Here is a 23002-nt window from a genome sequence, read left to right as displayed (position 1 = left end):
AGAGCAGATGGTTTTTTGTGGTGTTTTTAATCCGGATACTCAGGAATCATTCTCCGTAGCTTTTGTCTATGCTCATAATACTGTTACGCAAAGGAGACCTCTCTGGGATGAGATGAAGTCTATTCTACAGGAGTCTCCTGCTCGTGTCAGTCCTTGCCTTATGTTAGGCGACTTTAATCAAATTTTTTCAGCTGATGAACATTTCTCTATTCTTCCTCATGATCTCCCTTTAAGAGGTATGTCAGAGTTTCAAAATTGCCTGAATGAGAATGAGCTCACTGATCTCGCCAGTAGGGGTGTGTTTTTTACTTGGTCTAATGGTAGGCCTGAAGATCCGATCCTGAGGAAGCTTGACAGGGCATTAGTTAATGAAGATTGGCTAAGTATGTTCCCTGATTCTGTGGCTTTGTTTGATCCTCCTGGTGATTCTGATCACTCGCCATGCTTAGTGGATACTGATTCTTCAGTTGAAAGGTCCCGAAAATCGTTCAAGTATTTCTCATTTCTCTCGACTCATCCAAAGTTCAAGGAATCAATGTTGGAGGCTTGGTCTAAGGAAGTTTGCTATGGATCCAAATTGTTCATGCTAGGACAGAGAATGAAGGAAGTTAAGAGTTCTTGTAGAGCTTTGAACAGGGTAGGGTTTGGTAATATTCAGCAAAAAACAAAGGATGCTCTGCAACATTTGGAATCTGTTCAATCGTCTCTGTTGACTAATCCTTCTCCTGCTCTGTTTAGAGAGGAATTTGTATCTAGGCAAAAGTGGAACTTCTTTTCATCAGCCTTAGAGGTATTTTATAAAAGAAACTCTCGAATCAGATGGTATAGTGAGGGTGATGCTAACACGGCGTTTTTCCACAGAGCGGTTATGGCAAATTATGCAAAAAATTGTATCAAGGTTCTAAGAGCTTCAGATGGGCACAGAGTGGAGAATCAGGCTCAAATCAAGGATATGACTATCTCCTACTTCCAGAATTTGCTAGGGTCTGATAGTATTGGGGTTTCGCGTCCTTCTGTCGAGGAAATCAAGAATTTGGTGTCTTTCAGATGCTCCTCTCATCTTGCTTCTCAACTTGTGGCTATGTCTTCTGACTTAGAGATCACAGATACCTTGTTCAAGATGAAAAAAAACAAAGCTCCCGGCCCTGACGGTTTTCCTATGGAGTTCTATTTGGAAGCATGGGAGATTGTGGGAACTGATACGGTCTCAGCAATTAAAGAGTTTTTCTCCTCAGGTTATCTTCCAAGAAGGTTTAACGCTACGACCCTAGCACTTATCCCCAAAACTCCAACAGCGGACACTCTTAATCAGTTCAGACCAGTTTCATGTTGTACCACCTTGTACAAAGTGATTGTATGGATCCTCAAGAAACGATTGAAATTGTTTGTCTCAGAGGCAGTGCAGGAGAATCAGGTTGGGTTTGTCAAGGGAAGACTTTTGTGTGAGAATGTGTTGCTAGCCTCAGAACTAGTGTCAGGGTTTCATGAGGAAGGTGTTGTTAGGAGGGGCTGCCTACAAATTGACCTTTCAAAAGCCTATGATAGTCTTAACTGGGACTTCCTCCTTAATGTCCTTAAGGCCTTTGATTTGCCAGAGATCTTTGTAGGGTGGATCAAAGAGTGTGTTACTACTACCTCCTTCAGTATTGACTTCAGTGGAGAACTAATTGGTTACTTCCCAGGAAAGAAAGGTCTAAGACAAGGTGACCCAATCTCATCTTTGTTATTTGTGTTAGCACTGGATGTTCTATCGAAAAAGTTGGATCAAGGAGCTTTGTCGCAAAAGTTCAATCCTCATCCTATGTGTGAGGATCCTCTGGTTACTCATCTTAGTTTTGCTGACGATATGCTTATATTCTTTGATGGATCGGATTCTTCTTTGGAAGGTATTCTCTCGATCCTTGATCGCTTCAAGAGTGAATCGGGTTTGGGCCTCAACAAAGACAAAACGGCTCTATTCTTGGATGGAGGAGATTTCTCAGGAATCCAAGCAATGGCTCAGAGAGCAGGTCTGCAATGTGGGTCCTTTCCAGTCAAGTATCTTGGTCTGCCGCTAACCTCCAGAAAATTAAGAAAGCAAGATTACCAACCTCTCTTGGACAAAATTTCAAAACGTTTCAACTCTTGGGCTGTGAAGAAACTCTCCTTTGCTGGAAGATTGCAGCTGATAAGATCTGTTATCTACTCCACCATCACCTTTTGGGCGTCAGTATTCTTACTTCCTAACCAGTGTCTTGAGGAGATTGAGCAAATGTGTAATGGATTCCTCTGGAGGGGAGCTCCGAATTCATCCCGTGGTGCAAGAATTAGTTGGGAATCAGTATGTACTCCTAAGGATTGTGGTGGTCTTGGTCTAAGGAGACTTAATGCCTGGAACAAGGTTCTAGGTTTGAAACTGATTTGGCTAATTTTTACAGCAGGAGGATCTCTATGGGTGTCATGGGTTCGTAGACACTTAATTGGCTCTGCCTGTTTTTGGGACTTGAATTCTAGTGTTGCCGGAAGTTGGATTTGGAGGAATATATGCAAGTTAAGACCTCTGGCTAGACCCTTTATTTTCTGTGAAATAGGCTCTGGGATTACTTGTAAGTTTTGGAAAGATAATTGGACTGGTTTGGGTCCCCTTATTGATATAACTGGAGATTTGGGGCCAAGAACTTCGGGTTTGCCAATCACAGCAGTCGTTGCTGATGCAGTACGCAATGGACAGTGGTGGATTTCGACAAGCAGGAGTAGAAGTCCTATTATCCAATGCTTGCGGCAGTGCTTGCCGGAGTCTTCTTTGGTGGATTCCTCAACGATTGATGATAGATTTCTCTGGAAAGTTGGGAACTCATTGCCAACACCAAAATTCTCAGCTTCTGCTACATGGCATTATTTACACCCTTCAAGTCAACAGGTTGATTGGCATCAAGGTGTTTGGTTTAAAGGTAGAATTCCTAAGCATGCCTTTATCACTTGGGTTGTGGCCAGGAATCGTCTTCATACAAGGGATAGGCTGCACCGGTGGGGCCTCCCTGTTCCTACTGATTGTCTTCTTTGTAATGGTGCAGTTGAATCACATCAACATTTGTTTTTCGATTGCCCCTACTCTAGCGACATTTGGTCCTTCTTCACATCTCGAGCTAATGTCTCCCCTCCACCTTTGTTGGAGGCCAGCATTAGATGGATTAAGGACTCTTGTAGTAATGGAAATGTGGCCATCATTTTAAAGTTAGCTTATCAGGCTTCTATCTATGCCATTTGGAAAGAAAGAAACTGTAGGCTTCATACTCAGATTGCTAGGCCTCACAGTGCTGTGATCCTCGACATCCAAAACACCATTCGTCTCAGGTTGGATCCTTTGTCTAGAGCTCAAAGAGTGGATTCTCCTTCTCTGTCCTATTTGGTTACTTGGTTTGGTCTGTTTCAACCGTAACGTTCAGGTTTGCTCTCTCAGCTTTTGTAACAAGAATGGTTTGTTCTTCTGGTTTGGTAATTGGTCCTGTAAGACTTTTGGGTTTGTAATGTTACTTTAATAGAAATTTAAGTTGAAAAAAAAAAAAAAAATAATAATAATAATAAAATAGCATGAATGTTCTTGGAAAATCTAATTAATACTAGCTGGTAGGTAATTAAAAGGAAAACAAAGAGAGAGAGATAAGTGAAGAAAGAGATACCTCGAACTTTAGGAACTCTTGAAAAGTCCACAACAATTTTAGCTTTGGCTCACCCATCTCTCTCTCTTCTTTCTTTTCTCTCGTCTAGCTAGTTCTATGTTGCGTAATTAAGAATGGCGTTTTCTTTTTGTTATATTGTGCTGTTGATAAATATAGACGAAGCACCATGTTGATGAGCATGAGGTAGTACAGTCTGTGACGTGGCACGCTCCAGCTGGCTTTTTCTCGTCTTCAATCGCGAAGTTTGACTGGTCTTTTACTACGTCACCCGCTAGTAAACTTATCTCGGTAAAAAACAAAATAACTTGCTTTTCCCTTTTGAATTTTGTATTTATTTTTACCGTAGAGAAAGAGAGCTGACCGCTGACGCCACCTAACTCTACGAGCTGTCCCATGCATTTCCCTTCATTTCGTTTTATACATACGACAAAAAAAAAGAAAAAATACTGCAAAAAAAGTAAAACTGTTCCATGTCAATCTCTTTCATTTTTTTTTACAGTGATTGAAGAAGACGCTGACGTGAGCAATCTTCATGGGCAAAAAAAACTATGAGCTGTCAATCCTTCTTATTTTTTCATCAAAAGATTTAAAGTAAAGTTTTTCAATCGTTGTTATTAATTAGTGTTTATCCAGTTTTTGTCTCAACTCAATTTAAAAGTTTATTCTTTTATTTTTTTGGAAAAAAAAAAACTAACGTAACATACATATAAATATTCTAGGCGATTCCATTAATATTGATCAAAAATTTCTCAAGGTTATGTCTTTATCCAGTTTGATCATGGAAATAATCTATATAGTCTGATGGATATTAGCTAAATTATAATGTAAGATTAAAACAAAACAAAAAGAAAGCTGACAACTTTTTTTCATTTATTGAGATGCATAATATATATAGAAGAAGCAAGAGAGCGTACTTAAACCATCAAAAACATTAGATAAACATAATTAAACCACAGCGCTCCATGAGCAAGTTATTGATAGATAGATAGATATAGAGACGCTAGCTAGACCACAAACCAAATCACGAAGAGACTGCAGACACTAAATCAGGTGTGATGAATGATCTTCTCTGAACGACACCAATGGAGGAGGCCTTATTTGCCGGGGATCGTCTTAGGGACGGTGATCCAGGGCACTCCGTTGATAAGCTTCACCTTAGCTTTCTTCACGTCGAACGCCTCTGGGTTGACCACCATGGAGCCTCCGTACTTGCGTCCGGCGCTTTCGTACTCGGGCATGGCTGGTTCGTCGGCGAAGAAGTGGACGTTGTTGCCGCCGACGGTGTCGACCCAGTAGGTGAGGTCTGACTCGAGACACCCAGGTAAGTCAGCTCTCATCACGCACGCGTTCTTCGTCTCAATCACCTCGTACACCGCCTGATTCCCACTTTTCTGAAATGGGTTCCTCACTACATTAATTACACACCAAAACACCACAAAATTAGTGACTTTTTTAACCTAATAGAAAAGAGTACAGATTTGTCCAAAAAGATTCGATTTTTAACCTATTATATAAGAAATAACAGCGAAAAGATGAAAGCTTTACTTACATGGATTCGGAGAACTGTTCTCGCCGGAGCTGCCTGCGTTCGATCCCATTTTCCTACTCATTGTCTCAAAACGACACTGTTTCTCTCTCTCTCTCTCTTCCTTCTACCCTCTCTTAATAGCCTAAAACGTTTGGGAAAAGCCTGGAGTTACCTATCATTATGCCCATTTATCGGCCCAATAAGTGTTGAGCCCTCCTAGTCCCCTATTCAAAACTGCGTTGATTTGGTGAAATACTGAAATTGAGCTAAAGTAGGTTACATCATAAAGTGGTAATAATTTCCCTACCATTTCTTCTCNTACATTAATTACACACCAAACACCACAAAAATTAGTGACTTTTTTAACCTAATAGAAAGAGAATACAAATTTGTCCAAAAAGTTTAGATTTTTAACCTATTATATAAGAAATAACAGCGAAAGATGAAAACTTTACTTACAATGAGTCGGAGAACTGTTCTCGTCGGAGCTGCCTGCGTTCGGTCCCATTTTCCTACTCATTATCTCAAAATGACACTGTTTCTCTCTCTCTTTTGGAAAGCAAAGAAGTTGTGTGTGACTCTGACTCTCTGTTTTTCTCTTCTACTCTCTCTACTTGCTATTAATAGCCGAGAGAGTACTAAAGCCTAAAAACGTTTGGGAAAGGCCTAAAGTTACCTATCATTAGGCCCATTTATCGGCCCAATAAGTGTTGAGCCCTCCTAGTCCCGTGTTCGAAACTGCGTTGATTTGGTGAAAGACTGAAATTGAGCTAAACTAGGTTACATCATACTGTAGTATTTAATTTCCCTACCATTTCTTCTAGCTCCTATATACACATTTGTCATCAAGTTGCTCTAGTGGCATCTCATATCTCTGCTGTTGTGTTTCTTTCTTACAGATTATTTACCATTGTGGTATTCATTCTGAATTTTTTTATTTATGTTGTAATGTATTAGTAAGTACCATGACAGTCTCGTCTCTCGAGGACACAAAACTTATGGACCGCATTCGAATCCCGTGAACAAAAAGAACAACTTCTTTTCTACCTCTTAACTATTTTTTTTTTTGCTTTGTTAAAGATAAAAAAAAAAAAGTTGTTACATATGGTTGTTTTTGATATGTTTTTCTTATTATTATTTTTTGTTTCTTATCAAGATATTCCGTTTGGCATCAGGGCCTGAACTGCATCAGTGTGCGGTCTATATTATTACGAACGTTGCAGATGGTATAGATGTTTAAGAACATGTATGGAAAACTCGATATGCCAAAACTTTGGTCTAGGAACACAGAAGAAATAAATTTATCTAGTTAGAAGTTAGAACAGAAGATGACATGGTTAAATTGTTGATCACACGGAATTCACAAATCAAAGACTTACACGTGGTCACTAATCAATCATTGGTTCACATGCATTCAGACTCGTGGCCCATTAAAAAGTGCGATGTCAAAGTATATTTACAAGTTGGGGTTAGCTTAAGGTTCCATGTGCAACATGTAATTTGAATCTTGTAACTAAAATGTGTGTTTATCTTGCTAGTATTTTTCATCGGGTGTGAAATGCGTGACATATCAATATTTGTAAATGGAACTTTGATGAATAATTTTACTAATTAAGTTTTTCAAAAAACAAGAAGATATTTTATAAACATCCAAAGTACTGTAAAATGATTACACATAGATGTACTTTTTTAAAAAAATGGACCTCGCACCAATTTCATTTAAAGTATGCAATTATTTCCACTGTGAGGAAGATAAGATTTTTAACCAAGTCATCATGGTCATAAAACTCTTGATATTCAAATTTGTTTTTGGCACTTATTAATTTTTGTTGTCGGTCGTCTCGTCTGTCTAATTGTTATTATGACAGATATCCATGAATTAAAGATTGAATAAAGGAATATAAAATATATGGATGATGGGGTTAATTAACCCATATACTGAACTTTCAATCCTGGAAGTATAATTTTCATAAAATGACAGCTAGAGCTAAGCTTCCTGTAAAAAACTACTAATAAAGTCCAACTATTTTCACCTAAACATCTACCTAACCAGAGTCAATACACCCTCGATTAGAAGTTTCTACATATTGATAATATAAAAGTAACGAAAATGTATTTTAATTTTTATTTCTTAATGTTAATACTAATAGTTGAGTATTAAATATATAATTAGTAAAACATATTGCAATTATATTATTTAACTGACCAATATGAAAATATATAAAAAAATATCGAAATAATAATTAAAGATGGAAACAAAATAAAAAGAAGTAATTAATGAAAACCAAAAATCAAGGGACCCCCCATCAAAAGACATTTTCAAACAAAATAATTAAAATTAAAGATGGAAACAAAAAGAAAAGGAAGAAAATAAAAAGGTAATAAATGTCTTTGTTTTTTTTTTTTAATAACTAAAACTAAAACACATCTCTAGTCTCTCTCTTGTCCCTAAGAGAGCTTCGAAAAAATTCCATCTGCTGTTTTTATTCGCTCTGCACTTATATTCATTCATAATATTCTTCTTCTCACATTTTGCAGTCCCAATTTCTCACCTTTTTGTGTAATTTTTTTTGGGTATTAGTGAAGAAAACACCAAACAAATAGGCAAACCCCAAAAAAAAAACTCACTCACAACAATGCAGAAAGCGACAAAGGCAAAAAAGGAGTCGAAGAGAGAAAAGTAAAAGGGTGAAAAAATTATAAAAGAAGAAGAAAGATCAGATTTTTTTTTTTCTTTTCTTTTGATTGTTTCCTCCTTCCCCCTTTGCTTGATTGCTTCCAATTGGAATAAGTCCCAAGAATCTCGAGGCGGCCATGGCTGTCTCTTTTCTTCTTTTCTCTTCTTCTTTCCCTCGATATCAAAGGTCTCTTCTTTTTCTTCCTCTCTCTTGATCGTTCTTATCACTTCTTCATTTTGGTATATACATATGCGATTCGATCTGATTTAGGGTTTTTATCCTTTAATTTTCAATTTTCAATCTTAAAATTTTCGAGCTTTTTGGGTAATTGAACTGTGTTTTAGAATCCCCAATTCTAGGGGTGTGTGAGTTTATAGTTAAAATGCTGAAATTGTTGCGACTGTTCATGGATTTGAGTTCTTGAGCGTTAATTCGATTATCAAGATTTTTTTATTGTATTTATTATAAAGTTCTGATTTTTCTGTCTGTGGTAGTTAACTGAATCATATTTGCATGAATGTGAATGTTTCATCCCCTGTTTCTTCTGTTCTGTTTTTGATACACATCTTGATCTCTTCAATCAATGGTTTCTGGTGTCATTTTGAAGGTCGTTGAGAAGCTATGAAGAACAAGGAGATCACTAGTAGTAGGCCTGAGAAGTTGCATTTACGCAAACTAAGACAAAGTCTGAGGAAGATCAGAATGAAGTGTTTGTGTTCTGGTGAACAAATGAGACTTAGAGAGGATGAAGACAAGAAATCTGAGTTATCTAACAATGGAAACTCAGGTTTATCAGTTGCGGATAGCGAGAATGCTAAGAAATTAGATAATGGGAACATCGAAGAAGCCGAGTTATCTCTGCGTGAGACAAGTTCCTTGAACTATGAGGTCCGAACGTTTTCTTTGATCACTCATGAGCTTTTTGTTGATCCACACAAGCTGAGTCATGTTGTTAATTGTGTTGTTGTTTTTTTTGTTGTTTTAAGGAGGCGAGAGCGCTTTTGGGAAGAATTGAGTATCAGAAAGGGAATATAGAAGCGGCATTGCGAGTCTTTGAAGGGATAGATATCAATGGGATTACTGTAAAGATGAAAACAGCTCTAACAGTAAGAGAAGAACGAAAACATAGAAGACGGTCTAAAGGCGGCTTTGCTGCTACTCCTCCACCTTCCATGTCTAAGCATGCCGTTAGTTTGATTTTCGAAGCCATTTATCTCAAAGCGAAATCTCTCCAGCGTCTTGGAAGGTTCCAAGGTAGTAACCAACCTTTTCTTTTGATTCCATCCTTTTGTTTGTTTGTTCTTTCTTGGCTAAAATGAAACNACAACTTCTCGCACTCCTTCAGGTTCAAAGCAAAAGCTTCAACTCTGCAAAGAAGCTGCCAAAGGTAATTTTTTCATTTCTCCCCCAAAAGTCTTCAACAGCGCAGAATAAACCCTGAGACAGGCTTATTCATTGCAGGGATATGTAGAAGAATTGAGGAGTCTGGAGCTTGGGACGTGGCATGATCTGGCTCATATCTACATAAACCTCTCACAATGGCGTGACGCACAGTCATGTCTCTCGAAATCAAGACTCATCGCACCTTACTCTTCTGTTCGATACCACACCGAAGGTATCACCTTATTCTCAGTACAACTATTTGAAACACATCAAGACGGTATTGTTGATAACTTATTCATACCAATTGGCAGGTGTATTGTACAAGAGGCAAGGGCAAATAGAAGAAGCAATGGNTCTTCTTGCAGAGGCTGCACAGTCTTGCAGAGTTATTCTTGATATAGTTGAGGCTTCTTTATCGGAAGGAGGTTCAGAAAATGTGACTGGCGATATAAAGTTGCAGGAGACGTTGATGAAAGCGGTCGAGCTGCTTCCTGAATTGTGGAAGCTTGCTGATTCACCGCGTGATGCTATCTTGTCGTATAGAAGAGCGCTTCTCAATCACTGGAAAATCGATCCAGAAACCACGGCGAGAATTCAGAAAGAGTATGCTGTGTTTCTTCTCTATTCCGGGGAAGAAGCAGTGCCGCCGAACCTGCGTTCTCAGACTGAGGGCTCCTTCATTCCGAGGAACAATGTGGAAGAAGCTATTCTTCTTCTGATGTTACTTCTCATGAAAGTTAATCTGAAAAGAATCTCGTGGGATGCAGCAATCTTGGACCATCTCTCCTTCGCTCTTACAATCGCAGGCGATCTTACTGCTCTTGCTAAGCAACTCGAAGAGCTTAGCCCCGAGATCATGGATCAGAGGGAACTTTATCATACATTGTCTCTGTGTTACCAAGGTGCAGGGGACGGTCTTGTTGCGCTTGGTTTACTAAGGAAGCTGTTTTCGGAACGGGAGAATCCAAACAGGATTTCAGGTTTGCTGATGGCTTCCAAGATATGCGGTGAGAGAACTGGTCTCGCTGAGGAAGGGTTAGATTATGCACGCAGAGCGATTGAAAACTTGGGGAACGAGTGCAGTCAGTTAGATGGAGCAGCACGTCTCGTGTTAGGGATTACACTCACTGAAAGCTCGAGAATGGCGATTACTGAGACAGAGCGGATAGCTAGGCAATCTGAGGGGATTCAGGCACTAGAATCTGCTGATATGTCAAATCCAAGAGTCGTGTACCGTCTTGCTTTAGAGAATGCAGAGCAGAGGAAGCTTGATTCTGCGTTAGCATATGCTAAACATGCGTTGAAACTTGGAGCAGAGTCGGTTCTTGAAGTGTGGTTGCTTTTGGCTCGGGTTTTATCTGCGCAGAAGCGGTTTTCAGACGCGGAGACCATAGTGGATGCTGCGCTTAACGAGACAGGGAAATGGGAACAGGGGAAGCTGTTGCGTTTGAAGGCAAAGCTTCGTTTAGCTAAAGGAGAAGTGAAGGATGCAATTAAGACTTACACACAACTTCTCGCACTCCTTCAGGTTCAAAGCAAAAGCTTCAACTCTGCAAAGAAGCTGCCAAAGGTAATTTTTTCATTTCTCCCCCAAAAGTCTTCAACAGCGCAGAATAAACCCTGAGACAGGCTTATTCATTGCAGGGATATGTAGAAGAATTGAGGAGTCTGGAGCTTGGGACGTGGCATGATCTGGCTCATATCTACATAAACCTCTCACAATGGCGTGACGCACAGTCATGTCTCTCGAAATCAAGACTCATCGCACCTTACTCTTCTGTTCGATACCACACCGAAGGTATCACCTTATTCTCAGTACAACTATTTGAAACACATCAAGACGGTATTGTTGATAACTTATTCATACCAATTGGCAGGTGTATTGTACAAGAGGCAAGGGCAAATAGAAGAAGCAATGGAGGCGTTCACAACCGCTCTAGACATTGATCCGATGCATGTCCCAAGCTTAATATCGAAGGCTGAGATCCTACTGGAGCTTGGGAACCGAACAAGCATAGCGGTTGTAAGAAGCTTTCTAATGGAGGCTCTAAGGATTGATAGGCTGAACCACTCGGCTTGGTACAATCTCGGAAAGATGTTTAAAGCCGAAGGATCCGTCTCTTCGATGCAAGAAGCTGTGGATTGTTTTCAAGCTGCTGTTACACTGGAGGAAACAATGCCAGTGGAGTCATTCAGATGATTTTGCCGTCTCAAATCATTTTTTTTTTTTGTATTTTGGCTATGATTTCTCTTTTTCTGATTTTTTTGTGTTTGTTTTTTTTTTATAGATGAATAGAAGATATAAAGATGTATGTGTGGTATCATTTGNACAACTTCTCGCACTCCTTCAGGTTCAAAGCAAAAGCTTCAACTCTGCAAAGAAGCTGCCAAAGGTAATTTTTTCATTTCTCCCCCAAAAGTCTTCAACAGCGCAGAATAAACCCTGAGACAGGCTTATTCATTGCAGGGATATGTAGAAGAATTGAGGAGTCTGGAGCTTGGGACGTGGCATGATCTGGCTCATATCTACATAAACCTCTCACAATGGCGTGACGCACAGTCATGTCTCTCGAAATCAAGACTCATCGCACCTTACTCTTCTGTTCGATACCACACCGAAGGTATCACCTTATTCTCAGTACAACTATTTGAAACACATCAAGACGGTATTGTTGATAACTTATTCATACCAATTGGCAGGTGTATTGTACAAGAGGCAAGGGCAAATAGAAGAAGCAATGGAGGCGTTCACAACCGCTCTAGACATTGATCCGATGCATGTCCCAAGCTTAATATCGAAGGCTGAGATCCTACTGGAGCTTGGGAACCGAACAAGCATAGCGGTTGTAAGAAGCTTTCTAATGGAGGCTCTAAGGATTGATAGGCTGAACCACTCGGCTTGGTACAATCTCGGAAAGATGTTTAAAGCCGAAGGATCCGTCTCTTCGATGCAAGAAGCTGTGGATTGTTTTCAAGCTGCTGTTACACTGGAGGAAACAATGCCAGTGGAGTCATTCAGATGATTTTGCCGTCTCAAATCATTTTTTTTTTTTGTATTTTGGCTATGATTTCTCTTTTTCTGATTTTTTTGTGTTTGTTTTTTTTTTATAGATGAATAGAAGATATAAAGATGTATGTGTGGTATCATTTGATGTCAAGTTTATAAACATTCTGTAATACACAGTTAAACAAAGATTAATATAGGATTGGTGAGGTTAATCTTGTAAGCCAGGATTCATAAAACAGGCATTTTGTGGAGGAAAATATCCAAGGTTTTGATATTCTAAAAAAGATTAACATAAGAATCTGTATCGGTAAAACTAATGATGAGTTGAGCATTTAGATTAACATTCGAATGTTGAAGATTCTCCCAAACTAAATCTTTACTTTATTTTAGTTTCTTCCTTGGGGATCTGTTGTTTGTCTACACAGCTGAGTTGAGAGAGTCTTCCATCAGAAAAATAGTCCAAACAGTAAAGAGAGAGAAGTCCTGAAGAACCTCAAGACCAAGAGCTCTCTCACTGTTGAACTCTGAATTTGTCCAGCACGAGATATTCTTTCAATTGTCGGTTTTAGGGCGCTTTGCCTGTGGAGCTTCTGGCTCCTCACAAACCCTGGTTTCTTCTGCTGCGAGCTCCTTTGAATCAGCAGTTTTCTTGTCTTCTTGTTCAGATTTGGCTGCAGAATCTGATGTTGAGGCTGTCCCTTTGGTAAGACCCGAGTTTTGCTTCTCGAACATCATTTGCAGGTACTTGCCTTGTTCTTCTATCCGGAGTTGCAGATTTCTTTGAATCTGCAGGCACATGAGAAGAACCAGGTTTCACATTTTTACTTTTATGCAGGTACCATCCAAACACTATCAAAAGCTCACAACACAGGCATAGAAACCAAAACTGGTAATGCCTTTACTATGACATACCTCGAGCTGCTCATGGAGTTGCTTCTGTACTTCCATCTGAAGACGCAGAGCCTCCGTAATACCTATCCCACTGCAGTATAAATATGTACTAGCTGAGAATCTGTTAATAATGGTGTAGCACTTGTGATGTCATGTCACCAGATATAATAAGCCTTACCCTTTCAAATCAAGAGATGTTATATGTTCAAGCGGTGTCAACTTCTTCTCTGGTGAACCTGTAACGATCAAAGAAACTTTAAATTTTAAACTGATTTCTACAGAATAAATCATCAAGGAAGATGGGAATGAGTTCAGTATCTACCAGTTTCTGATGGCTCAGGCCGATATCTAGCTGTCCTATATTTCTGAACAAAAAACACCATCTTTTGTTAGAAGACAAATTCTGTATATGTAGCAGTAAGGAGCTGGGAGGAATATATTAATAAGAACCTGCAAATGGCTTTTGACATGATATATAGTCAAGCCTTCAACTTTCATTATCTTCAGTACACCTTTAGGAGTAGCTCCTGCGTAAAAATATGAGTTAGCCAGAAGAAACAAAGAGTTAACCAATACAAAGTCTATGTGAAAGCAAAGAAAAACAAATGCTCACTTTCACTGCCACCAAGACTGTTGACAGCCTCAACAAAAGCCTCGTGAAGCTCTGGAGTCCAACGCATACGAGCCTTGCCCGTTCCGTTATTGCTGTTCGAAGATGTTGTGCTAACAGGTCGTAACTCCACGGATGGAGAAGGTTGCTGCTGAACAACCTGAGGTTGCGGAATTTGCAGAGATTTCTGGTCCTGAAACTTCAAAACAGCATGAGAATACGGATATCAAATAGAAAAAGTAAAGACTTGGTGGAACAAGAAGTTTTAAATAACCTTTGAATCTGAATTGGAACTAGTTTCAAGCAAGAGATCATTCCAGTTAGTAGACAACAACGGATCTTCATCGGTGATCAAGTGGTCAGCCCAATCATGCCAGTCACTTCGTTTTTGAATGTCATCAAACGCAGCACCAATGCCACCATCCTCAACATGACTGCTGTTCTGAATCGCCGCGTGGGTTTCAGGAAAATCAAGAAACTCTCCTGGCAGTGAATCATGATGACACCAAGAACTATCGTTGGTCAATGTCTGCACAGCCGCAGTGCTGCTTCCAGTGTAGTGTTGTTGTTTCTCATGAGACACCATGGATGAGTAATGGAGATTAGTAGAGAAACCAGATGAAGACGAAGAAGAACAGATATGTCCAACTGCTCCACCGTTACTTGAAGAAAGCAAATGGTAGGTTTGTCCTAAAGGCCTCGACATTAACTGAGTGTTGTTGTTGTTTTCTGATCTCATAAAAACATCTTCTGCTGCTGAAGGTTTTGGTGTAGATGATGATGGAATAGAAGAAGTGCGGGCGAGGTTATTACTACTGAGGTCTCTCGAACCTGATCTCTGAACTGGACGAGCCTCCATTCTTGTCCTGCAACAACAAAAATATCATAGAGTACGGAAAACCTCAGTAAAACACAGATGCGATCTCTAAGAAATAGAGACAGAAGAACGAAACAGAGCATAAGACTGAAGCTCGTGAGAGAGCATATATGATTTTTTCACCACTACCTGATGTTAAATAAAAGTCGTAGTTTTTGTGTTGTTATTTCCACGAAATGTAACGTAGAAGAAGAAATCGACCAAGAGAGAACGAAGAAGACACATACTTAAAAAAAAAAAAAAAAAAAAANNNGCTATTATAATGAAAGAAAACACAAGCATCGAGAATCAACGACAAAGCAAACACATTATCCAACCAAACACCAAATTCGCTCGAAATTAAAAAAAAAAAAAATACCTAAGATCGAATCCGAATCAACCAATCATAAAACAAAGAGAGCAAATTATGCTCGAAAGATATGATTCAGAACCAAAATAAACGAAAATTCTCACCTAGAGATTCATTGAGGACGTAGGAGCAGAGCAGAGAGACGAATCGAATCCGAGAAATAAAATGATTATAAAAACAAAAAAAATCCCTCCTTTTGAGAGAAATCGGAGGAATCAAACTTGTCCGCAAGAGCCAAAGTTGACGGCGATGATTTCTTTTTTTTTCTTCTTCTTCGCTCTTTGTTTGTAAAAATTTGCCTCGACGAACGAACGAACGAACGAGGTGGTGGTGGCTGTCTTAACAAAAGGGATGATGGATCAGCCGTCGTTTCTTCACGCGCGGTTTAACTACGCGTGTATATAACTCTCTTGTCGGAACCTACGTGGACGTTGTCTATTGGATCATCTAAATCGTTTTAACTGGGCTTTGTCTTTTTCGTTTATTTATTTATTTTAAACTTTTAATTTTTCTGCTCCTTTCCTATTGTAAGGCCCACTTACGGCCCAAAGTTGCTTTTTTTTTTATGATTGGCAAAAAAATAAAATTACAGCTAAAGAGATTTATCGTCATCGAAACCAACTTCACTCTCTCATCAGGATGAGACTTTGTCTTTCTCTGGTGTTTTTCTAGTTTCGAGTGTCACAGGATTCATGGGCTACATCGTATCTGATATGGTTAAGTCTAAGATAATCCAGAGAAGGTTAATGAAACGTGCGGAAGAGAACCAGCGCCTCTATAAGCTCCTCGGTGAAACACGGGAGAAGTGGAACAAGACAAGCGAGGAGGTGTTGGAAAAGAATAGGAAACCTTGATGTTTGTCGCAATTGAAATTGCCAATAATAATGTCTATGCTTTGATTTATTAATAATACAGAACACACAAAGCCTACTACTAATTATATCTGCACCAAATAGTGTAAACAGGTACAACCCAAAACAAAAACTCAATGGAGATGTAATTTAATCCTCCGGTTTTACTATTTTGTTGTCTCCACAATTTGGTATATCTTCCTGATTTCACCAACGACGCTACGTCCCTTTCTCCACCACTTGCCCTTTCTCTATTACTATTACTAGAAGGATTTGGATATAAATTAACTCGATAAGTTAATAATATCTGTATATTAATTCGATAAGTTAGTTGTAATTTGTGTGTCAGAGAAAACATAACAGAAAACAATAAGATAATGTAATAAATGACAAAAAAAAGCTGTATCATTAATTAATTATATTACCTTACGTTACATATGGTAGCGTGTAAGAACGTGCGAGCCCGGGAAATATAATATACGTATCACGTATGCAAGTAGAAAAGGAAAGAGAATATGAATGTGGAGGAAGAAGATGGCGAACCGCTCAGCCCTATGGCTCGTGTGTTCCAATCGCCGGGCAACGACTGTTGCATCCTCACCATGATCGGTTGCAAAACTAAGATCAATGCTGATGTTTTACAACATGCCTTGAAGCTCAATGTTTCTAAGCATCCTCGTTTCTCTAGCAGATTGGTAAGAACGCATATATATTATAATTAGACCAATTTTTTTTTGTGTTTAATCGATCTAATATATGACTTAATTAGTTTAGTGGTTAATTAATCTCCAATTTCACAGTCTACTGATGGTGCATGTTGGATTAAGACTCAAGTCAATGTTAAAAATCATGTATTTGAACCTGATATAGAGCCAGAGGAGATCGGCGACGATGGAGAAGGTTATGTTGAAGACTATGTTTTACGTCCAACAATGCTTCCTCTCGATAAATCAAGACCTTTATGGGAGATGCACATCCTCAACGTCAAAACGCTTGATGCCGAAGCCGTCTGTGTAATAAGATCTCACCATTCATTGGGAGATGGAACATCCCTCATGTCTCTGCTAGTTGCGTGTACTCAGAATACATCACACCGAGATACAATTCCTACTATTCCTGTTCTTAAACGGACGGTGCATAAAGATATAGACGTCCCATGGTTCTTAAGGTTGGTACTACTGATTTTTTCGTCAGTGAGATTGATTTGCAATACTCTCGTGGATCTTTTGCTTCTCTTGGCTACAGCTTTCAGCTTTGTTCTTGATGGATATAAAGGCGCCTCTAAAAGGTGATGTGGGCGTCGAAAATAATCAGAAGATGTTTTGTCAAAGAATTGTATCGTTAGATGACATAAAACTTATAAAGAAAGTTATGAACATGGTATGTTACGTTTTGGGTTGATCTCTTGAAGCTAATCAATAACTTTTTTTCTAGATTTTTTTTTCTCTTTAATTTGCGTCAACTTGGGTTTGTTTCTAGACTATCAATGATGTTCTACTTAGAGTTACACAAGCCGCTCTCTCGCGTTATCTAAGCGATTTTCCTGGAAAAATACGACTTACCGCAGGTGTTTTTGTAAACCTAAGGTCAAATTTTGGAATCCAGGTTAGAAACCTACACTGCTACACAACTAGATTTAATACATGACTTAATTAGTTTTGGGTTGTACATTTTCTAAGTTATGCGGAAAAGATGGTAATCTCGCTAGGAGTTGATCCTACAGTCATTCCAAATCCTCACAAGCTTTGTGATGAAATGGAGGACTCTCTCCAAGCTACGAAAGCCACTATTTCCGAAAGAGGGTTACTCTAATTCGTGTTACCAGCATCTAGTATAGTAGTATGCACAAACATGCAGAAATTATATGAAATTTTTATGGAAAAAAAAGAGAAGAATATTTGGTGGAAGCTACTATTTTTTATTTATTTTACTTTTACCTTTTTAGTGTCAAATATTGCAACATATGCATGTTGGTATGGTGGTCTTGGCTTTAGTTGTATTGATTCTACCATATGCATACATTTGTGTTGACAACTTTTCTCTAATTTATCTTTTTGTGTTCATATATATTTTCTTTGTTTTTGGGTGCTTCAGTGCTCTGTTTGTCATATACGTTAAACTTCACATCAGTTTTATAACATGAGCATGTTCGGATATCTTGTTTAAGATTCTCGTTGGTTTGTGTTGATTTACTTATCAGCCTAATGTAATTTACTAATTGTAGAGAATCTATGTTCCGCTTGATAATCAAAGTGAGACAAAGTAATGAAATTTAGTTAACGAATTATTGTAGATTTATGATTAGAAAGCACAATAATTAATACAAATCAGGTTTTACATTATCATGTACATAGATTCGTTAGTTAAGAACAATTTCTAGATAGTTTGATAAACTATTAAAATACGATAATTGATATTATTATTCATAAATTTAAATTTATGTACGTAATGTGTATAAATAAATTTGTCTATAGAATTTACAATTTATTGTCAATAATGTTTTCTAAATATTACAAATTCAATTCTAAAACTACAAAACTTACAAAATCTGAAAGTATAATCTTATTTTACTAAAATTATCTCTATTCAAAAGTTTTATAAATTAAAATAATTTAAAATATATATAAATTAATAATTATTAAATTAATATCATTATAAATGTTATGCATATCTGTTTATTAATATCATTATAAAAGTTTAATAGAAGTCTCTCTGTGGGGGAATTAAGGTGAGTGAAGAGAGAGTAAAGAGTATTGAAGCTTAAACCAAAAATAAAATAAATACTAAAAAAAAGGAATGAAGCGGGAACGAAAAAAAAAAACCAAATCGCCTTCTTGACTTTATCGCCGTCCCAAGTGAAATTACAAAATTACAAACAATTTTTTCCCTTTGTTTTGTCAACAACCCTACTAATTATATCTGCACATATGATGACTAACAAAATAATGTAAGGTCAACAACACTTATAGCTCTTTTAAGTAAGATTCAATTCAACCCTCTGGTTTACTATTTTGTTGTCTCCACAATTCGGTGTATCTTCCTGATTTCACCAACAACGCTTCATGTGTCCCTTTCTCCACCACTTTCCCTTTCTCAATTACAATTATCTCATCACATTGCATCGCAGTAGTCAGTCTATGTGCAATGAATACGCAAGTCCTGTTACTCGCTAGCGACCTGAGTGTTTTTATTATCTCTGCTTCGGTGTTACTGTCGAGTGCGCTTGTCGCTTCGTCACACAACAGAATCGCAGGTGATTTTAAAAAGGCACGAGCGAGTGCTACTCTTTGTTTCTCCCCACCACTCAGCATTAGCCCTCTTTCTCCCACTGTGGTCGAATATTTATCGGGGAATCTCATGATCGTATCGTGGATCGCAGCTCGTCGAGCTGCATCGTACACCTCTTCCTCTGTTGCTGAAAGGTTTCCGTAGTGGATGTTGTGATATATTGTGCAATTGAAAAGCACCTGCCAATAATGTCAGTAGTGAATTAAGGCTATGATTATACCTTAACCTATCTTAGTGTAACTATGAAATCAACATGGTATATTCAAATGAAGATGTATAATATTAGTTATGATTAAGCACTTCTAATATTATTATTACCAATCAAAAACCTTAAGTTGTGAGACTATATAAAATATGCTAGCATACTTGCATTAAAATGAAGATAATTAATTAGTTATGGTTAAGACTTAAGAACTTCTTAATGAGAAGCATTAGGGGAGTGTAAAATATCATGATTAGATAACAAAGGAGTTTATAACTTTCCTATAATAGATTTACCAATCAAACATTAGTTGTCACAGTATATAAATATATGCTAGCATACTTGCATTAACTGTTGTGTTAGATAACGATTATGGAGTTATTGTGAAATGGCTACTTACGGTATCTTGAGGGACAACTCCAATGGAGCTTCGAAGACTTTCTAATCTCACTTTCTTTATATCTTGACCATCGATTTTTACATTTCCTGAATCTGTGTCGAAAAATCTGAATATCATCCTAAGAATCGTCGATTTACCGCTTCCGCTACTACCAACAATGGCGACACTTTTCCCTGCCGGTACCTCAAATGAAATCCCATCTAAAATCTTTCTCTCCGGCAGATAACTAAAATGCACATTCTCAAAACTAATGCTTCCACCTTTGAGAACAAGAGAAGGGAGCTTTGTGTCTGTATCTTTATCTCCTATATCAGATCTCTCCTCTAGCAACTGGAACATGGATTTCATGTCCACAAGGCTCTGAACGGTTTCGCGGTAAACACCACCGAGAAAGTAAAGAGGAACAGACAATTGAAATAGAAGACCATTCACCATCACCAAATCACCAACTGTCATCTGACCATTCATAATCCCTTGAGAACACAACACCATTGATGTTGACAAAGCTGTACTAAATATAAAACTCTGTCCAAAATCTAGAAACGCAAGACTCTTCTGAGTTCGCAATGCAGCGTCTTCGTACCTTCCAAGTAACTCATCGTACTTCGTCGCTTCGTAGACTTCGTTGTTGAAATACTTAACAGTCTCGTAGTTTATAAGAGAATCAATAGCTCTTGAGCTAGCATCATTATCAGCTTTGTTCATAGCTTTTCTAAACTTGGTTCTCCTCTGCGTCACAACCAATGTGAAAACTATGTATGATCCAACAGAGAGACAAGTAATGAACGCGAAAACAGCTCCGAAATTGTATGCTAATATACCTGAGACCATAACTATCTCCAAGATCGTGGGAACAACGTTGAAAACCATAGCTGAGAGGATCGTGTTAATCGCTCTGCTACCACGATCGATGATTCTGTTCAACGCACCAGTCTCACGATTCAGATGGTAACGAAGGTCGAGATCGTGTAAATGCGAGAGCACTTTCCTTGACACGGATCGTATCGTGCGGAGAGATACTTTGGAGAAAACAGCAGTACGAAGCTCGTTGAAAGCTGAAGATCCAGATCGAGCAATGCCATAGCCAATGAGGACTGAAGAAGGAGTAGCAAATGCAGCAAGTAGGTAAGGATTTGAATCGGCGATCGAAGATGAAGACGAAGAGAGCAAATCAATAGCTAGTTTGAAGAGGAAAGGAACTTGAACGTTCAAGAACTTGGCTCCCACGAGACATGCTAAAGCTGCGACGACTCTGAACCGTAGCTCTGAGTCATCTTTCATCCATAGGTAGCTCGAAATCGTGCGGAGGATCTTCTGAGACGACGTCGTGTTGATTTGTTTGTGAGGTTTTGTGGTGGTTGGATCTTGATTTGGAGTTGAAGCTGAAGTGGAGAAGAACGAAACTCGGGAGTTGACCTGAGAAGGAGATGGATCGGAGAGGAACGCATTGATAGCTAATGGTGATCTCCGAGTTGAGTTACGTTTGATGAAACTAGAGAAACTCTGATGTTGACGATGATGATGACGATCGGAGCGAAGACGGGAAGAAAGAGAAGCGCGACAGAGGAGGATCCGAGAACCTCTCATCATCGCTTCTTGTCTCGTATGAATCACATACAGCTTGGTCTTCTTTGTTTCTCTGTACTTGTTCTGTTACCAGAGTTGCTCAAGAAGACAAGAAAGAAGATGGAGATATCAAACTCGGAAAGAACCGGAACCGGTTTATTAGTTTTGATTAAGATTATGAAATCAGCTATCTCGGCTTTAATTGAGAGAATCAGATACGTTTTAGTTACGGTGGTGCACACCGCAGCGAATCTCATCGCGGAGGGAGACCCACATGGACAACTAAATTTTCAACTCTCTCAAATTAAATTAAAAAATTGAACGGTTTAATTGAAAAGTAAACGAAAGCAACGGTCGGTTATGTCTTCCCTCCAGACGACAAGGGTTTTTATTCGGACACCACTAAAAATAGACAGCTAAACTCCTTTTTTGGTCTAAAATATTCAATTTTAATTACATGATTAAAGATTAGATTGCCACTATGATTAAATTAAAACTATATAGTAATGATGAAGCTTTAAATCAAGGGTAAGTTATCAGCGACCGTCGGATGTGTAAAAGATGGACCAAAGGACGTGGGCACGAGTCCCCCCCTCTCTGTTCGCGTGGGTTCCACGTAGCCATCTAATGCTAAGTATTTTTTTTTTTAGCCGTCCGATTAAATCCTTTGAAGCTGACATGTGAGCCCCCACTTCTTATTTTCTTTATTTTGGAGCTTGAAGATATATATGTTTTTTTTTTTTGAGCTTTTTTATTTATTTATGAGATTCTTTTATTTTCCAGCTAACCTTTTAATGGTTTTATTAATCCCACGGATACAACCGTTTTTGATATCATCTTTTTTCTCTGAAATCTATCTATATCAGATTATGGAGTCAATATACCAACTAAAAACATCTGAACATTAACACCATTTTTATAAACTTTGAAATCATGTTTGTCATTGGCACCTAATCATTTTATTGTTCAGAATATAAGTAATTTCTTTTGGTTAGGGAATATAACTTATATAAGTAATTAATATACTAATGTAATTATATTTATTAAAAAATTATTAAGGTATATTATCTATTATGTTAAATAGCTGAATTTATTGGTTATATATATATATATGACATGATTGCATAACTTCACTATAAACAATTACCAAAAATAAATAAATAAAAACAAAAATGTATCTACCATTTTCAATGGTAAAAGAAGATTCTTTAAACACAATGGAATGGGATTAGTCCACATATAGTTTTGTTTTTTTTTAAAGAAATTGTATAAGTGGATATTGTTAAAAGAAGAAAAACAAAAAGAGATTTCAAGTAAATATATTCACGGAATAAAGTGAGAAATTTATTGTTTCTGCCAAATAATATAACTTTTTTTTTTCTTTTGCATAAAAATTAATATGAAGAAGACTAAAGAAAAAAAGGTTAGGGAAGTGAAAAAGAGACAAAACCCACCCGTCGTGTCTTCTTGTTCATCCTTTGTTTCCCTTTTTATTTTTCCTTCTCACTGTTTCTGCCTTACTTAAAGTCTCAAACTTTGCTTCAAATTCAACCCATCTCTTCTTCCCACTTCCCCTCACAATCAAAATCTCCAACCACTGATTGATTGATTTAATCTCTCTGTTACAGTTTTCTCAGCTTTTCTGAGTTTGGAATTCAAATGGAAGGCGGTTCCGTGAGTGGATCAGCTTCGGCTTTGTCAAACGATGAAAAT

At 38.1% G+C, this 23002-nt stretch overlaps 5 protein-coding genes and 1 long non-coding RNA gene across 10 annotated transcripts; 3 read left to right on the top strand and 3 right to left on the bottom strand.

Annotated features, from left to right (window-relative positions):
- LOC104717342 (14.7 kDa heat shock protein-like) lies at positions 4527-5764 on the bottom strand. Of its 2 annotated transcripts, none has more exons than XM_019230906.1 (2): positions 5647-5764; positions 4527-5067 (listed from the first exon to the last, which is right to left on the bottom strand). In XM_019230906.1, exons 1-2 carry the CDS (start codon positions 5705-5707, stop codon positions 4754-4756), a joined length of 375 nt encoding a protein of 124 aa, XP_019086451.1. In that variant the 5' UTR covers positions 5708-5764; the 3' UTR covers positions 4527-4753. The 2 variants fall into 2 exon arrangements, with proteins under 2 accessions (XP_019086451.1, XP_010433198.1); XM_010434896.2 differs by lacking the exon at positions 5647-5764 and adding an exon at positions 5209-5453 and having other exon boundaries at positions 4532-5067.
- On the top strand, positions 7647-12467 carry LOC104717341 (tetratricopeptide repeat protein 7A). Of its 2 annotated transcripts, XM_019231184.1 has the most exons (7): positions 7647-8051; positions 8473-8753; positions 8852-9119; positions 9614-10754; positions 11578-11641; positions 11716-11869; positions 11949-12467. In XM_019231184.1, exons 2-7 carry the CDS (start codon positions 8487-8489, stop codon positions 12269-12271), a joined length of 2217 nt encoding a protein of 738 aa, XP_019086729.1. In that variant the 5' UTR covers positions 7647-8051; positions 8473-8486; the 3' UTR covers positions 12272-12467. The 2 variants fall into 2 exon arrangements, with proteins under 2 accessions (XP_019086729.1, XP_010433197.1); XM_010434895.2 differs by lacking the exons at positions 11578-11641; positions 11716-11869; positions 11949-12467 and adding exons at positions 10893-11046; positions 11126-11561 and having other exon boundaries at positions 7650-8051; positions 9614-10818.
- On the top strand, positions 9189-9601 carry LOC104717340. Its single transcript, XR_756190.1, has 3 exons — positions 9189-9252; positions 9327-9480; positions 9560-9601. It is a non-coding gene; the product is annotated as an uncharacterized LOC104717340 (long non-coding RNA).
- LOC104717339 (protein PHOSPHATE STARVATION RESPONSE 1) lies at positions 12556-15355 on the bottom strand. The gene is made up of 8 exons (XM_010434894.2): positions 15087-15355; positions 14031-14622; positions 13760-13949; positions 13597-13673; positions 13469-13511; positions 13325-13382; positions 13168-13237; positions 12556-13041 (listed from the first exon to the last, which is right to left on the bottom strand). Exons 2-8 carry the CDS (start codon positions 14613-14615, stop codon positions 12808-12810), a joined length of 1257 nt encoding a protein of 418 aa, XP_010433196.1. The 5' UTR covers positions 14616-14622; positions 15087-15355; the 3' UTR covers positions 12556-12807.
- LOC104717337 (O-acyltransferase WSD1-like) lies at positions 16341-18193 on the top strand. Of its 3 annotated transcripts, XR_002033648.1 has the most exons (4): positions 16341-16528; positions 16634-17213; positions 17313-17438; positions 17513-18193. XR_002033648.1 is itself a non-coding variant. In XM_019230883.1 (2 exons), the coding sequence occupies exons 1-2, from the start codon at positions 16349-16351 to the stop codon at positions 17123-17125; spliced, it is 672 nt and encodes a 223-aa protein (XP_019086428.1). In that variant the 5' UTR covers positions 16347-16348; the 3' UTR covers positions 17126-17238. The 3 variants fall into 3 exon arrangements, 1 of the variants encoding a protein (XP_019086428.1); XR_002033647.1 differs by having other exon boundaries at positions 16347-16528; positions 17313-18191; XM_019230883.1 differs by lacking the exons at positions 17313-17438; positions 17513-18193 and having other exon boundaries at positions 16347-16528; positions 16634-17238.
- On the bottom strand, positions 18646-21474 carry LOC104717336 (ABC transporter B family member 23, mitochondrial-like). The gene is made up of 2 exons (XM_010434891.2): positions 19724-21474; positions 18646-19300 (listed from the first exon to the last, which is right to left on the bottom strand). Exons 1-2 carry the CDS (start codon positions 21311-21313, stop codon positions 18824-18826), a joined length of 2067 nt encoding a protein of 688 aa, XP_010433193.1. The 5' UTR covers positions 21314-21474; the 3' UTR covers positions 18646-18823.

This window comes from Camelina sativa, chromosome 10, assembly GCF_000633955.1.
Source record: "Camelina sativa cultivar DH55 chromosome 10, Cs, whole genome shotgun sequence".
Lineage (NCBI taxonomy): Eukaryota > Viridiplantae > Streptophyta > Magnoliopsida > Brassicales > Brassicaceae > Camelina > Camelina sativa.
The sequence above is the reverse complement of the archived record's forward strand: the minus strand, read 5'-3'. Positions and strand labels throughout refer to the sequence as shown.

Excerpts from the sequence above, each read along its gene's own strand:
- LOC104717342 (XM_019230906.1), bottom strand. The coding sequence starts at position 5,707 with ATGAGTAGGAAAATGGGACCGAACGCAGGCAGCTCCGACGAGAACAGT. Across the intron at positions 5,068-5,646 it reads GAACAGTTCTCCGACTCATT|TGAGGAACCCATTTCAGAAA; the intron begins GTAAGTAAAGTT and ends TAATTAATGTAG.
- LOC104717341 (XM_019231184.1), top strand. The coding sequence starts at position 8,487 with ATGAAGAACAAGGAGATCACTAGTAGTAGGCCTGAGAAGTTGCATTTA. Across the intron at positions 8,754-8,851 it reads CAAGTTCCTTGAACTATGAG|GAGGCGAGAGCGCTTTTGGG; the intron begins GTCCGAACGTTT and ends TGTTGTTTTAAG. Across the intron at positions 11,642-11,715 it reads CTGCAAAGAAGCTGCCAAAG|GGATATGTAGAAGAATTGAG; the intron begins GTAATTTTTTCA and ends TATTCATTGCAG.
- LOC104717339 (XM_010434894.2), bottom strand. The coding sequence starts at position 14,615 with ATGGAGGCTCGTCCAGTTCAGAGATCAGGTTCGAGAGACCTCAGTAGT. Across the intron at positions 13,950-14,030 it reads GTTCCAATTCAGATTCAAAG|GACCAGAAATCTCTGCAAAT; the intron begins GTTATTTAAAAC and ends TTGAAGTTTCAG. Across the intron at positions 13,512-13,596 it reads ATGTCAAAAGCCATTTGCAG|AAATATAGGACAGCTAGATA; the intron begins GTTCTTATTAAT and ends TTTTTTGTTCAG.
- LOC104717337 (XM_019230883.1), top strand. The coding sequence starts at position 16,349 with ATGAATGTGGAGGAAGAAGATGGCGAACCGCTCAGCCCTATGGCTCGT. Across the intron at positions 16,529-16,633 it reads CTCGTTTCTCTAGCAGATTG|TCTACTGATGGTGCATGTTG; the intron begins GTAAGAACGCAT and ends CCAATTTCACAG.
- LOC104717336 (XM_010434891.2), bottom strand. The coding sequence starts at position 21,313 with ATGATGAGAGGTTCTCGGATCCTCCTCTGTCGCGCTTCTCTTTCTTCC. Across the intron at positions 19,301-19,723 it reads GAGTTGTCCCTCAAGATACC|GTGCTTTTCAATTGCACAAT; the intron begins GTAAGTAGCCAT and ends CATTATTGGCAG.